A 16,109-nucleotide genomic window follows, 5' to 3' on the forward strand; every position below is an offset into this window, starting at 1 on the left:
CCCGTGTCACTTACCCTCCCCTCCCCATCTCCCTACTTGTCTCATGAGTCTTCCTTTCTTGAGAAGCTTTTAAAAAGATATATAATTTATTTTTATTTTGTGTGCATTGGAGTTTTGTCTACATGTATGTGTGTGTGAGGTGTTGGATCCTGGAGTTAAGAGACAGTTGTATGCTGCCATGTGGATGCTGGGAATTGAACCCGGGTCCTCTGGAAGAGCAGCTCCAGGGGACTTTTATAGAGAACTTTCCAAACTTTTCAGGACGTGAGTGAGGGGTTCTTGAGCCTTCGGTCCTGTGGTACGCGGGTGAGGGGGCGGTCCAAAGTTTTTTTGAAGTAGAAACCGGGAGTTTTTAAACACAGCACCCATGAAAACATGGATCCTGGATTCTGTAAGCTAACTGCGGCGGGGTGATCCTGAAGCTGCGCCTGCCATTCCATCTTTCCGGGTCTTCGGGAGAGCTCTGGAGCCTAGATAGAAAATGAGGACTCTGGGGTGCACCGAGCGTCGCGCACCCCAGAGGCTGGTTGAAGTACATTGATGGGGGTTTGTTTTGATTCTCGGAAGCCTAAGGTGAGTCTTCTGGGCTGGCGGAGACTGGGCGCCTGCTGGTGCTAGCTGAAGGACACCGCTGCTCTGCGCGGAAGCGGAGTGTAAGAGAAAACAATTTTCTGGGCCCAGGCAAAGAGCCCATGTCTGCTGGGAGAGCCTAGAAACCCTGGTGCCGCTTTTCAAGTCAGAAACTGGGGTGCAAGCTGATCTGGCCTCTGAAAGCACTGGAGCCTTGGGTTCGGGGAGCAGGGAGGAGGAGCATGGTATCCCGAGGGTGTGATTTAATGCTCTTCCTGGCGGGGCCAGGGCAGCAGCCCAGCTTCCTTTGCAAGGCCCCAGGCAAAAGTCTCACTCTCCCCCCCACCCCCCACCCCGCTGCCTTGAACTGCTCCCTGGTACCTGGGTGCTCACCGAGAAACACTTGTTGATAGAATCTTGTGCCCAGCGAGTAGCAGTTTTGCCTTTCCTGAGGTGGAAACTTTGTGCATTTAGTAATTCTTTGGAAGAGTCTCTGCAGAAGCTGGCTTTGATTATCTACACACAAGCTGTTTTTCAGGACTTTTGTACCCAGCTAGGGCGCTCAGTATGAGACTCATGTCGTATCATAAGATGCAGAACCTGTTCAGGACCTTAATGTCTTCAGATGTAGCTTCTCTTCTCTCAGATGAAGTGCCGCACTCTGCACAAGCTTGGGCCAGAGATGTCATATCACAAACTCTAGTCTTGCATCTCTTTGGCTCATCATACTCTCAGATGGAGTTCTTTCAGGCAGGACCTGGATTGATGTCTGACTTGAATAAACAGCTCAAGTGTTTGAACACTCGAGTTTCCATCCCCCAATACAGACAGCACCATGGTCTCTGTCTTATGCCTGTCTCTCAAATGCTTTCCAAGACTCTTGTAGTTCACAATCGCCTGAGGTGTCCATGAACACATCAAAGCGTATGCTGGTGGCCTACCAGACTCTCACAGCATCCCTGAGTCCCAACCTGTTACAGAATCCATCTGGCTAGAATACACTACCCCTACCCTAAACTTCTCCAGCCCGGGGACTGGTCTAGGCTACCCTCCTCCAGCCCCCTTTCCTCATATAACTCAGCCATTTGTCTATGGCAGCCCTCTTGGCCTCTTGGTCTCCTGTCTCTCCTCTCTCTCCTCACGTGGCTCAGCCTGCCAGTCACGTCCACTCTGGACTCTCAGATGTCCCTGCCTCTGACTATGCTTCCTTTTATCGACAGTAAACCTTCTCCTCCACCATACCCAGGAGCAGCGGTGTCCTCCTTTTATTTCTTGTTTCCTGTGTCTCTTACGCTCATTCTGGATTCCAAGGTGGGAGAAAGCGATTTAGAGGCCAGCCCAGGCTATGTAGCCAGATGCTGTCTTAGAAAAGAAAAGAAAAGAAAAGAAAAAAAAAACAAAATAGAAATCCAGAACCCCTCTCTTGCCTCTAAGCCAAAGGCAGTGCATCAGATGACAAATAAGGTGTGTTAAAATTCTGAAATTGTAATAACTCATCTGCTTTCCTGCTAGGTGGCAGTGTCTAATAGTGAATCAAAGACTCCATTGTTACTGTGTTATTGCTCACTTTGTATTCTTCAAGGACCAAAGTAAAGCAGTCCCCAAGTTTGTTCTTATAAACAACATTCATAAGCCCCTCCTTAGGATTATATCTAGGAAAGAAGAGGAAAAGGTTATAATTTGGTCCATATTACATGTATGTATAAATTTGGCGTCATACAGAAACCTTCCCAGCCTATATTTAAGTGCTCGTATACTTATGTAGAGTTGATTTTCCCAAGAAACGTAGCATCTCACTCAGCTTTCATCATTTTACACCCAACGCCTTCTCCCCCTAGGCTCATGTCTGCACACTTGGTTCTCGGCTGATGATGCTGTTTTGTGATGTGGAGCCTTCAGGAGGCATGGCCTCAGTGATGGAAGGAGGTGACTGTTATGCCCAGATTACAGAGTAACCCCAAAACCAACTAGGAGACCAAACCCTATTCTTATTCAAGTTTGACCTCGGACTCTCCGCGTGTCCAACTATTGGCATGATCGGAGAGCCCCAGCTCAGTTGGGGTTGGGGTTTTATAGTAGCAAAGGTGGGAGTGAGAGATTTCTAAGATTCAGGACTCCTGATTGGCTGACATTTGTCTAGGGGTGTCCTGGTGAAAAGCAATGGGTGTGTGTTGGCAGGTGATCCTATCTACGATGGTTGGAATTTCTTTTGGATGGTGTGTTGCCGGGTGGTGCCTTGGTGGTCTCAGTTTGTGGTCTTTCTGAACAGGTATTGCCTTAGTGTAAAGCACTGACACTCCGGCCTCTTTTGAGCTGGGTCCTACAGCGCCTGGGGGTGGACTGTGAAGGTTATATTAGCCACTGGTTCTGATTTGTGAGAGCACTTACCGCCTTGTACTCCCATTACCATGGAGGGAGCTATTTGATCTATCATCCTTCTCCAGCAGGATGAACTGAAATCCTTTGAAATGGAAAGCCAAAGTAAGTCCTTCCTCCTGTCAGCTGCTGCTGTCAGGCTTTGTTTTCCTTACAGCGACAACACTTAGTGAATACAGGGAGCATTCCCGAAATGGGCTTTGGAAAAAGGAAACATCAAGCTTATTCTAATTGACATGCTTTCTAAATACTGTTTGAAAAAGCTTATGTAAAACCGTAGTTTTCAGAAAGAAATACTGAATTACTAAAAAGGGTAACAGAGCTGGGCACGCCTTTAATCCCAGCATCCTAGAGGCAGAGGCACAGGGATCTGTGTGAGTTCGAGCCCAGCCTGGTCTACAGAGCAAGTTCCAGGACAACCAGAGCTACACAGAGAAACCCTGTCTCCAAAACAGAAACAAAACAAAACCACAAAATAAAAGAAACAAAAAACAAAAAGGAAAATAAAAATAATTGCAATCATGTAGGTCAGTGGTAGATCATTTGCCTAATTAGTGTGTTTGAAGTCCTTAGTTCAGGCCATAGCCCCTCCCCACCCCCAGAAGTCTTGGGAAATGTCTAGAATGTCTACGACATTTCCCAAGAGGTACTGGTGTCCAAAGTTGGTTCAGCAGTACAGAAAAGGCAAGTTACATTCTGGGAGCAGCAGGAACACAGACCTCGAGGTGGAGACCAGGGAGTAAGCTAGAGAAATAAAGTGGGGTACACATCCATGTTATTTTTTCCACGTTAGGGATGAAGCACAGGGTCCTGTGTATGGTGAGCAGGCGATCTACCAATGAGCTACAGCCCCATACTGAGCCTCTTTTTAGAACCTTTGCAAAGGCATGCACAGACTTCAGTAAGATTTTCATTCTAGGACATTAATTTATACTTAGCCGAGTGCAGAATCCAAGGGGCTGGGGCTGGAAAGAGCACCAGTTTTGGGGCTTTGAGGGCAACCACCATCGGGATAAATGAGGGGTCTTGATGTGGTGTAGTTGAAAGGAGGCAGTAAAAAGTGCTTGAAAATAAGACACATTCCTGCCAGCCTACCATGACATTTCTTCCTAAGGACGGCCACACTTTAAGGGGTGTACTAGAGATTTTTGTTCGTTTGTTTTGCTTTCAAGACAGGTGCTCTTAGTGGCTGCAGCTGAGCACTTGTATCCTGTGAGAACCCCAAGAGCAGACCAGTAGAGATACCCGAATACCAACGAGACGGGCAACCCTGGGTAGTGTACACCAGCCATGCATGGCTCAGCTCAGCTCTTAGAGTTAGGAGTTGGTTAGTTAGAGACCATTTTAGACATTACAGACTGCGGCCTATAAACAGATACATTCCTCTGTCTGGGAAAAGAATATTACGGGGCATTGTCCTGAATGACTCAGGTTCACCCGGGAGGCAAGGATGAAACAGAAACACAGGGAGCCTCCTCCTCTTGGGGTGCCATTACATTGGAGCTTGAGGGCTTTCATGGTACTCTCTGTGGGTCCACCTGTCCTTACCAGCTGGAGGACTTAGGACTTGATGACTTGATGACACGTCCTGGCTAATTCCTAGCATGGGTTAGATTGAGTGCTATTATTGTAAATGTACCTGAAGGCCTGGCAGGTTGCTGAGAGTGTAATTCAGCTACTAAAGGCTGCTCTTCGGGGGGTGAATATTTAATCACAGCCAGGTTCCTGACACCTTCCTTCACTCCTGGCTTCGGCAGGAAACTAACTTGAGGTTCTCTACATGCAAGGGAATTTGTACTCTTGAATTATTTGTTGGTAGTTGATATGACCGATTAAAAATTGCAAAAAGGCCCTCCAGTCATCCTGAGATCTTAGCTATAAATATATCCCAAGCTAGTTTCAGAATCTTTACCTTCTGTTTTCCTTTTCTCTCTACCTTCCTGTCCTAAAGCCGCCACTGTTTCTGGTGTCTCTTTCCTTTCTATTGATCTTGGAGTCAGGTGACCTGATTTAGACCCACTGCTAAAAATATGATCCCAGACCAACTGCTTAAATTTAGTGAGGCTTAACTTTAGTTTTGTTATAAGTGGAATTAATAATACCCACCTTGTTTTCCCAAGGTGGTTACAAGTAATATTAAACGAAGTTACCGATTTAAAACTCTTCAGAAAATGTTACAGTCTAAAATTGACTTTTAATGGCTTATATGATTGTGTATGTGATTGGCGTGGGGTGAATGCAGTGGCGTGTGCCAGCGGGTACCTGTGAAGGTCAGAGGATGGTTTTCTGGAAGTTGTTTCTGGTCTTCCACCACGAGTTCAGGGATCGAACATAGGTTGGCGGCTTTTCATGATAAATCATTTTACCCACTGAGCCATCTTGCTGGTCTGAGGTGGTGTAGTTTTATTCTCATCTAAGATGTTAATAGTTCACTACCTAATCTGGGTCATATTAATTATAGCTATAGTAAATTACTTTTGCACATACAATGAAAGTTTAATACCCTCTCTGCCATGCAAGGGAAAGGATGAGGTTTATTACTTACAGTTAATCCACTGAGGATCAGAAATACTTAGTCACTTCCCCAAATTTATACGGTCTGAATGGCAGACCCGAACCTGGGATTCAAACCATTGCTTTCTCGTACTTTTCACAAAAGACTCAGCAAATAATCCAGTAAGCAGAATCCACCCCCCCCCCCCCCCCCCGTGCTGGTTGGTTTCTTCAGTTCATCACTGTTTCATCTTTAACCAAAGCCTGAGCCTTCATTATTTTTTTCCTCCACCCTTTTCAGAAGTGGGCATGTGGTCTATTTCTTACTCCTTTGAGACCTGATTAAGAAGTGACTTCATCTAAGTGACTCTGGAATCCAGTCGTTGTTGTTGTTGTTGTTGTTGTTGTTGTTGTTGTTGTTGTTCTTCTTCTTCTTCTTCTTCTTCTTCTTCTTCTTCTTCTTCTTCTTCTTCTTCTTCTTCTTCTTCTTCTTCTTCTTCTTCTTCTTCTTCTTCTTCTTCTTCTTCTTCTTCTTCATTGAGAAAAAGAAAAAAAAGTTTCCTCCTCCTCCCAGCCTCCGATTTCCCTCCCCTTCCTCCCACCCTTCTCCCCCTCCCCCCACTCCTCTCCCCCTCCTTCTCCAGTCCAAAGAGCAGTCAGGGTTCCCTGCCCTGTGGAAAGTCCAAGGTCCTCCCCCCTCCGTCCATGTCTAGGAAGGTGAACATCCAAACTGGCTAGGCTCTCACAAAGCCAGCATATTACGTAGGATCAAAACCCCGTGCCATTGTCCTTGGCTTCTCATCAGCCCTCATTGTTCGCCATGTTCAGGGAGTCCAGTTTTATCCCATGCTTTTTCAGTCACAGTCCAGCTGGCCTTGGTGAGCTCCCAGTAGATCAGCTCCACTGTCTCAGTGGGTGGGTGCACCCCTCGTGGTCCCGACTTCTTTGCTCATGTTCTCCCTCCTTCTGCTCCTCATTGGGACCTTGGGAGCTCAGTCCAGTGCTCCAGTGTGGGTCTCTGTCTCTATCTCCATCCATCACCAGATGAAGGTTCTATGGTGATATGCAAGATATTCGTCAGTATTGCTATAGGATAGGGTCATTTCAGGTTCCCTGTCCTCAGCTGCCCAAGGAACTAACTGGGGACATCGCCTTGGGCTTTTGGGAGCCACTCTAGGTTCAAGTCCAGTCTTCTAATGGCAGAGAAATTAGGGGAAGATTCGAGACATGGGATTTGATGGGGCTGTGTGGCCTTGGGCAAGTTAGGTAACCATTCTGGTCTCAGCTATTTTCTTTCTGAGTGAGGTGTTAGGCATATGCGTGATTAGGTATTCAGTTTAGTGAGGTATATGATCTGATCTAAAAGGTTTCTTCAGTGCTTTTATGCACTAAACCTATGTCTATCAGCTCATAAGACTAAAAGATTATTCATTTGTTGCAGTGTTTTCGGATGGCGCTGTGTCTGAGGACTCCGACTGCTCTGATAATAGCCTGAGAAGACGGCATGCTGTTCCTTCCCAGTGCCAAGCTGGACCTATTCTGAACCTTGGATCTCAGTCCTTCATGGAGACCAGCTCCCGGCAGGAAATTGGCACCCAGATGGTTCCTCTATGTGAAGTTGTCTCTGGCTGCGGGCTGACTGGAGGACACCTGGTAGCCAGACCAGCCCTCTCTCAGTCATCCGGGACAGGGCAGCATGGTGCGGATTCAGAGGCGGAAGCTTCTGGCATCTTGTCTGTGCATGACGGCTACCGTCTTTCTGATGGTCACACTGCAGGTACTGGGAATCCGGACTGTGAAGAGCGGGTTCGTTGCTAGGCCCTTAGCAGCCCCTTTCTCCCCAGTTCCCTTCCCTTTCCTCAGAGAACTCTGAGTAATTGCTGTCTGCTTAACTTTTCTGCATCCTGAGCCCATGCTACACAATACAAAAGAGAGCATACTAGTTCCGTTTTTCTTCTCTTATTTTCCTGTGTGTGCATGTGTGTGTGTATGTGTGTGTGTCTAGGTTTCTGCTGTGTAGACCAGCATGGTATGGAACTCTGGATACTTCTGTTTCTGATTCCTAAGTGTTGGGATTAAAGGAAGGAGCCACCAGGCCCATTTGGGAGAACATTTTCTTTTTCTCTTTTTCTTTTTAGAATTGTCTCATGTAGTCCAGGTGGGCCTCAGAATTGATAACGTATTCAAAGGTAATCTTGAAAATCTCATTTTCCTGCCTCTAGTGTCCCAAGTGTGTGACTACAGTCGTACGTCACCACGTTCAGTCATTTTTTTAAAAAAATTTATTTAAAATTGTTCTCATATATATATATTTTGATCATGTTTTTCCTCTCTTCCAACTTTTCTCCACTCATTCCTACCTATCCAGCTCTTTGTTCTCTCTCTTAAAAAAAGCAGAGAAACACAAAAACTAAAATCAAAACAAACAAAAACAAGACCAAAAAAGTCAAAATGAAACAAAGAGCCCACAGAAAAATAATGGAGCATTTTTGTGTTGGCCTGGAGCCTGCCATGCAGTGTGGTTGATCCATCCCCTGACACCCCATTGGAGAAAATTGATTTTTCCATTGCCAGGTTGTATCATGTCTAGATAGCGTCTTAGTCAGGGATGGGAGCCAGAGCCCATTTTCCTGTCTCAGTGCTGGGACAGCATCTGCTTGACTCTGCAGGTCCTGCGCATGCAGCTACGGTCTCTGTGAGTCTGATATGGGCGTCAATACTGTTTTGTGTGGAAGACGCCACTACCTCTGGCTTTTCTGCCTCCTCTTCCACGGAGATCCTGACCCCTGATGTGAGAGGTTTGATGACAACATCCCGTTTAGAACCGAGGGCTCCAAAGTCTCTCACTCTCTGCACACTGTCCAGTCATCGGACTCTGTGTTGCTTGCCACACACTGCAAGAAGAAGCGTTTCTAAGCCGGACTGAGTAAGGCCCTGATCTACTGGTGTAAAAGGATGCCTTAGGAGTTATTTTATTGATCTGTTCCTTTAGCAGGACAATAGTATTCATAGTTTGCCTGTAGGCCCGTGACCTATCCAGTCTGTTCTTGGATACCCTAGGAGTCTCAGCAGTTCTATTTAAGGAGCGGGCCTTACATCCAATCAGAAACCGATCAGTTACTACCATAACTGTTGTGCTACTGTTGAACCGTTATATCAGGCAGGTAGGTAGGTGTTATAGGTCGCAGGGTTTGTAGCTGGCTGGTATTGATCATTCCCTCTCTCCTCTGATAGTATGCAGAGTACCTTCCAGCACTGTGGATGCTATTCAATAGGGGTGAAGCTTCTAATTGATCCCCAGATGGATGTCTCAGTGTTCAGTGACATAAGGGAGTGCATTTTCAGCAGTAGGGCCTCACCACCAGTTTGTGGAGAGCAACTAGTAACCTTGGTAACAGCCTGGGGCCAGCTCTGTATAGCTCTGGCCTCTCTGCTTTGGTTGGCGTCAGAGGCCAGCGACATCAACAGACCATGGTTGTCAAGCCAGGAACACAGCCGTGAGTCCCAGCAGCAGCTCAAGGCCGGATATCATCTTGACGCTGGGTAGCAATCAAGCCACTCCCCTCAGCCTGCTCCCTTCCTCTCTCACCTCATCTGCTATGCCTCTGTTCACAGGCCATGAACCAGCCTGTCTGTCTGTCTGTCTCCCTGTCCCTCCCTTACTACAGCATTCCATACCTCTGCTCACTCATATCGTGCCCATCTGACAGGTGCTGCAAGGTGCCAGGTGGGCCCATGTTTTCTCCTCAAAGCCCGGGGCAGACAGCTCCAGGCCTGAGTTTGGTTCCTGTTGTCCCACTCAGTTCACTGTGATGCTAGGCTGGACCATGCTTCCTTATCACAAAGAGTCTGTTATAGGTGCAGGCAGGCTCTTGGTAGATGCATCTGGTTGAGCTTCACCCACCCCGGCCGCATGGCTGCTGCTGGAGTCCACTCGTGGGCCGGGGTTAGACTCTTGCAGTATGGTTTTCTTTTTTCTCTAACAAATATGGATCATTTTTCTTTTTGAGACTGGTTTGGTAGATCTGTCCCTGTCCCTGTCTCTCCTGCCCAGGCTAACTTCAAACTCACTCCTGTTCTAGGGGCTCATGGAGTTTTGACAGTCTTTTCTTTCTTTTTCCTTAAGTTGCTGGTTGTACATTAGTAAGAAGAAAGGTCAGATGAAGAGAGGGGTCTGGGGCTGTAAATTAACTTCCCCCATCAAGCTTTGGGGGAAGAGCCATGTTATTACATTATAAAAGTGCTGAGGAAGCTCTTGTCAAGGGCTGACTTGGTTTCAGTCTCTTAAAGCTAATGTATTTTTTAAGTCTTCTGGAATAGCACTTGGCTTTCATAGAGGAGGTCCTAACATCTTAGTTGGCCTGGGTACTGTTGAGAATCTAGTCGAAGTTTTACCTTTTCCTTAGGGGAGTTATGGACTCCAGGTGATGTGTGGTGGTCAGTGGCTCTTTTCTCACGCCAGGTGTAGCAAGCCCATTGAAAAGGAGCTGCCCTTGGTTACTGGGTGCGTGTCCGCTTGTGGACACTATTATTATTAATATTAGTGCTATTATAATGGAATCACGCTATCATAGGAGCAGTTTGCTGATAAAAGATGAATTTGATTCTTTCTTGCTTCCCTTTTTTTGGTATAAGATCTCACTCTGGCCGCGCGGTGGTGGCGCACGCCTCTAATCCCAGCACTCGGGAGGCAGAGGCAGGCTGATCTCTGTGAGTTCGAGGCCAGCCTGGTCTACAAGAGCTAGTTCCAGGACAGGAACCAAAAAGCTACAGAGAAACCCTGTCTCGAAAAATCAAAAAAAAAAAAAAAGATCTCACTCTGTACCCCATGTTGACCCTGAACTTGATATCTTACTGCCACAGCCTCTTTTTTATTTGTTTTTGGTTTTTTGAGACAGGGTTTCTCTGTGTAGCTTTGGAGCCTGTCCTGGAAATTGCTCTGCAGTCCAGGTTGGCCTTAAACTCATAGAGATTCACTTCTGCCTCCTGAGTGCTGGGTTTAAAGGCTTGCGCCACCACCGCCCAACCTCTTCCTCAGCTTCTTAAGTGCCAGGATCACATGTATATACCATCGCTCTGGCTCTAAAAGAATGTCTTTAGTGGAGGGTATGTGCCAGGATGAAGCCCACGGCTGCTAGTGTATGGGGCAAGCATTCCAGCACTGAGCTACGCCGTAACCCTTCCTGTCCCTTTCCTTCTGTTGGCCTCCTCAACGTGGACAGCACAGTCTCCAGAGCTTTGAGAAACAAATTTTTATTCTTTAGAGATTACCAGCCTCAGGTATTCTGTTATAGCAGTACCCAGTGGAACAAGACAGGAGGTTATCCAGAATTGTCCACAGAGGTCGAAGGTAATCACACAGGTCATTAAAACCAGAGAGCCTTTCCTGGATTTCTTCACAGAGGGGGCAGTGTCAGGAGCAAGAGGAGTGGTGGCAATAGATCTGAAGATTGAAAATGGGACCGAGAGCCAGATAAGCATTGTGAGCTAAGCCTAAAAGAAAAAGCAAGAGGTTGTACTGTCCCGTAGGCTCTGTAGAGGATGTAGCTATTCTGGCCCTTTGATTTTAGACTATGTGCCCGTCTCTAGCTTCTGCCCTCCAGAACCGTGAGGTTGTAAGTGTGTTATTTTAAAGGATTTGTGGTATGTTGTTACAGAAAACTGACAGGAAGCTAAATCTTCGTCAGTGAGAGCTGTGTCGAATGAAATGGAAGCATCAAATTCTGATAACAGTTGTCTTCGCTCTCAGGTCGTGGTTGAGCTTGGAAGATTTGAAAGGAAGAAGTTTAAAAATTCCAATTTGCAAGATGGACATAAAAAAGTGGAGGAAGAGCCTCACCGTCTCCACCCATTTCCTGGAAAGGAAGCCCTAGCCTTGGGTGTGAAGAACACGGTGGACGTTGGGAGCTACCCCATTGTGCTGTGGTGGTCCCCACTGACAGGAGAGACTGGCAGGCTGGGCCAGTGTGGGGCAGACGCTTGCTTCTTCACCATCAACCGGACCTTCCAACAGCATCACATGACCAAGGCCTTCCTCTTCTACGGTGAGTTGGGCGTCTCCTTCCTCCTTTTGCCTGTTAATGTCTTGTTCAAAGGCGAGTTACTACTCATCCCCCCTGAGAGGCCAGAGCTCTCCTTGAATATATATTAGAACACCTGATTCCTTCAGTGTTGGCTATGTGGAAGGCCGGAGGCATTGAGCAGATTTCAGACCATCCTGGTCAACTGTGTTGGTTGGCCCTACTTGGTTCTTACTTTTGAATGAAGGTTGAGGAGGAGGTGTGATCTTATTAGAGGAGGTTTGTCACTGGGGGTGGGCTTTGAGGTTTCAAAAGCCCGTGCCAGGCCCAGTCTCCTCTGTCAGGTCTTAGCTACTGCTCCAGCACCATGTCTACCTGCCTGCCTGCCACCGTGCTTCCCACAGTGATGATCTTTTTTTTTTTTTGGTTTTTCGAGACAGGGTTTCTCTGTGGTTTTGGAGCCTATCCTTTCTCCTGCCTTGTTATTGACCATTTAGCTCTTTATTAGACCAATCAGGTGTGTTAGGCAGGCAAAATAACACAGTTTCACAGAGTTAAACAAATGCAACATAAAAGAACGCAACCCATCTTTGCATCATTAAACAAATGTTCCACAGCATAAACAAATGTAACACATCTTAAAATTATATTCTACGACACCTTGGTCATGAGGTCTCTTCGTATCATAGAACTGCAGCTAAGACACCAGCATAGGCTTGGTTGGATGGGCTGCTCAGTGGTTTCATAGGTGAATGCAGTGCTTACTAAATCTGTTGCATGGAATTTGGTATTGCTGACATCAGTTGAAATATCCATTTGTGATGAAGGCAGGGAATTTTGATGATCATGACAGACATGTAAGTGGACATAAACAAGCATGATGTTGTTTATTTCTTTGACGTTAGATTAATCAGAATCAAAGAGTGGCTGAGGAGAGAGCTAAGTCGTTAAGGTGATTGCTATGGAAACTTTTCTGTCGCTGTGAAGAGACACCATGACAAATGCAACTTAGAAAGCTCACAGTTCCAGAGGGTAGCAGAGTCTGTGACCACCGTGGTGGGGAGAATGCAGCAGGCAGGAAGACATGACACAGGAGCGGTAGCTGAGAGCTTACATCTTATCCAAAAGTTGGAGATAGGGAGGAAGAGATAGTCATCCGGAATGGTGAGGATTTTTGAAACCTCAAAGCCCATCCCCAATATCAGCTCTCCAACAAGCTACACCTCCTAATCTTTCCCAGACAGTTCCACCATCGCTTTGGTAGCATTGGTTGAGCCATCTCCTCAGCAACCAAATTGGATGTTTATTTGCAAAGCACTGAGGATTGAACCAGAGCCTCATTTAGGCTAAGTAAGTGCTTCGTCACTGACTTTTTTCCTCTACCTACAAGTTTTGAAATGTGAAAAATAATACTGAATATTGTAGATGCTATTAGGAATCTCCAGTAGACATTTATTTAAGCGTAGCAGTGGCTTCTGCCCAGGGAAACAAGTTGAGCACCTATGCCTTTCAACACACACACATGCGCACACACACACACACACACACACACACACACACACACACACACACACACCCATTGTGCACAGTGTGCTTTAGCCTCCCTCTTCCTTCTCAGGCATTATATAGAATCTGTGTTTTTATCAGTTAACAATTGCTCTGCTGGGTGACGGTTTCCTTCTATCCTGGCAGGAACGCAAATAGCTGGGACTGGTCGGATCTGGTAAAACAGGACTCTGCTTGGTGACTGTCCAGGACTGCAGATCTGTATGCCCCACACTTAATTTTCTAGTTAGGCTGGGGTCCCTGTTTTGTCAGGGAGCGGACCACTTTCCCTTCAATTTATACAATTCTACATTTCTGGAAAATTCAGTGTAAATTTCTGGAAAAGTCAAAATAAAACTAGTCTTATTTAAACTATTTTTATCAATTCTTCGATAAATTCACACCATGTATTTTTTAATCATATTCATCCTGATGTGATGAATTTCTGTGTGGTAGTCTTAAAGCAGTCTATTCTTTTGTCCTCTCAGCAGGCTGAGTTGGGCAGGTCTCGCCATTTCTTAGCCAATGATTTGCTCTTGAGATGTTATATGAAGGGTCAATTTAGAGATCATAGATTAGACCTTAATTGCATGAATTGCCGTAATGTCCACCTTATGGGCACTCTGAAGTGCCACATGCTGATTGGGGACCAGACCAGATCTTACCTGGATTCCTCTTCCAGGAGCACTTGAGATCATGACTTCTTTTCCTCACTTGCTCTTGGAGGGAGTCCAGAGAATTAGTGCCCACCCAAAGAGGGAAGACCGCACTAGGAAACTCTGTGTACCTTCTTTTCCTTGGAAACACAGTTTCTAGTTTATCTTTCCATGGTCATGGGCGATTCCTCTTTTATCCTAAGTTCCACAAAGTTGTGTCCAAGCCATCTCTGTCTCCTCACCAGTCTCTACTCATTCCCCAGAATTCCTTGCATTCCACCTCTTGCCTGTTTTTCCCAGACTCCCCTGGTGTAAAATCATCCATACTGCTGAATAAGATCCATGGCTGTCAGCTCAAAGGTGTCTGGTGAGCTCCTTAGTGGAGAAAGTTAGTTAAGAAAGAAATTAAATCAGGGAATTCTGGAGGGGAAGGCTAGTGCCTTACACTACATTTTTAGGTGGTTAGTAAAGAGTAAAATGAATAGGGCACAGATTTTTTTTTTTTAATCAGCGTACCACTTTTTTTTTCCCTCCCAGCATGCATAGATGATACCGGGTAACCAGGCAACCTACATAAGCAGTCAGAAGGAAGCTAATGGCTCCTGATCTGATCAGCACGTTCACCAGACGCTGCAATTTCTCTGGGTCTAGATCTGCAGTTTACACTTATTGCTCTAAGTGGTAGGAAACAAAGAGTAGACCCAGGCCTCTAAATTATCAGTTCCGCAGTACGCTGTTATCAGTAGCTCTGATCGTGGGCATTGTGGGTCTTTCTCTGGGTCGCAGTTAATTATGTCTCCTGCTGTCCTTGAGAGTTAGACACAAGCAGTAAATCATCAGTAAACTGAGGCGAAGGTGAGCAGAAGGAGCTAGGAGTCTTTTAAGTGAGCTAAAACCAGGGCATCTTATTCTTCTGTCTCTCTGAGCAGCTATGAACCAGCAGCTTTGGGCAAGCAGTAATTCTGTGTCCTTGGATAGCTGAGAATATCTTAAATGGGGTGCTTTTGCCTGAACCCTAAACAAATGCCTGTTGATAAAGATAACTGCAGGAAGGCAGGTCTCAGTGTTTACCTTGGAGAGAGGAAGGAGGGCCCAGCAGCGGGATCACACATAGCTAGGGGAATGTGATTTGTAAACTCCAACGGCATAGGAGACTGTTCTAAACTGTGAGAATTAATCCCCAAATATGCAACAGAAGGAGCTAGCTATGGCGAAAATCTCCAGCAAGATAGCTACTGTATTCACAAAGCAATAGCTCCCAAATTTTCTTCAGTTATGGTTTAACCTTTATCAGGGCCCCTGGCTCTGATGAGTCACTCGTGAAAAGATGGTTAAGCAGTTACTGTGTAATTTCGCAGCCTGAAGCAAGTCCTCTTTCTAGTATTTATGGTGGGGATGAGTCTCTGCCTACCCAGAATTTCTGGCTTCTCACCTTTTTTTTTTTTTTTGTCTGACTGGCAAGGCCACCGTTGTCTAGCTGGAACTCCAGGGTGGAATTAATCAGAACTCACACCACTAAGGCCTGGTTTCTCATTCTCATTGTCCTCCTTGGGATGGTGGTTGATAATCCCATCAGACTTGGTACAATGATGTCCATGTGGTACAGCAGAGACCAATTCAAAATGTATGTTATGCCCTCCTGACTTATAAAGAAAAATGACTTGTGTTTAGTAAGTGTTTCAGTCTTTGTGTGTTTGGGCATGCGGAGGCTGTAATAGACGATTGTATATATTTGTAGAGTCACTGATGGTGACCACGGGTCTTTTACTCAGTCCCCAGTGTGGATGATAGAGAAACAGTGAGTTCCCTTCAGTGCTCATGGGGTTTCCTCCACTGGGGAGTAGTGCTGGGGAGGCACTCAACAAGAGACCACTTTCCCTATAATCTTTACAATCCTACACTCCTAGAAGATTGAATATAAATTGAAAGCAGGGAAGGAGTACAAGCCTCGGTGTTGATAATAAGATTAGGTTCGATCCCAGGCTCAGCTAATTAAAAATAAAGCTTTTCAGCATCCTTGATGCAGTGGGACATGGGACATTTGATCTCTGGGTTGTGCTGAGATTTGCTGGTCTCCCTGAACTCCTCCCATCAGTGACAGTAGCAACCCCAAATCGCTGATGGAAACATGTTCCTATTGCATCACTCTTGAAAAAAAATAATTCCACAAGCTCCCCAAGGAGTCTCACACCCCCAGTTCCCGAAGGGCTCCCTTGGTTTGAACGGATCCCTGAAGTTTGATGCTTGAATGTTAGTTCCAGTGCACCGGTGTTGAAGATGCGGTTTCATAAGCAGTGCTTAGACCACGAGGACTCTGCGTGAGTGTGGTAATGTCCTCCCTGCAGGAGAGGCTTATCTGAGAAGGGAGTGTGTTATTATAAAAGTGGGTCCCTCCTCTCTCCTGCATGCCCCCACGTGTATGCCACAAAGCCCTCCACTATGTAATGAC

The 16,109-nt window shown here is 46.1% G+C and overlaps 1 protein-coding gene across 5 annotated transcripts in view; it reads left to right on the forward strand.

Annotated features, from left to right (window-relative positions):
- Positions 1-462: 462 nt before the first annotated feature.
- Pofut3 (protein O-fucosyltransferase 3) overlaps positions 463-16,109 on the forward strand; it is a 76,931-nt gene continuing 61,284 nt past the window's right edge. For all 5 annotated transcript variants that reach the window (XR_012911851.1, XM_075986479.1, XM_075986480.1 and 2 more), the window contains exons 1-3: positions 463-573; positions 6,881-7,216; positions 11,189-11,483. Coding sequence is in view for 4 of the 5 variants with exons in the window: in XM_075986479.1 (XP_075842594.1) it covers positions 7,136-7,216; positions 11,189-11,483 (376 nt within the window). In the remaining variant the exon portion in view is untranslated. The remainder of the gene's footprint in view (positions 574-6,880; positions 7,217-11,188; positions 11,484-16,109) is intronic.

Source organism: Microtus pennsylvanicus, chromosome 9 (genome assembly GCF_037038515.1).
Source record: "Microtus pennsylvanicus isolate mMicPen1 chromosome 9, mMicPen1.hap1, whole genome shotgun sequence".
NCBI lineage: Eukaryota > Metazoa > Chordata > Mammalia > Rodentia > Cricetidae > Microtus > Microtus pennsylvanicus.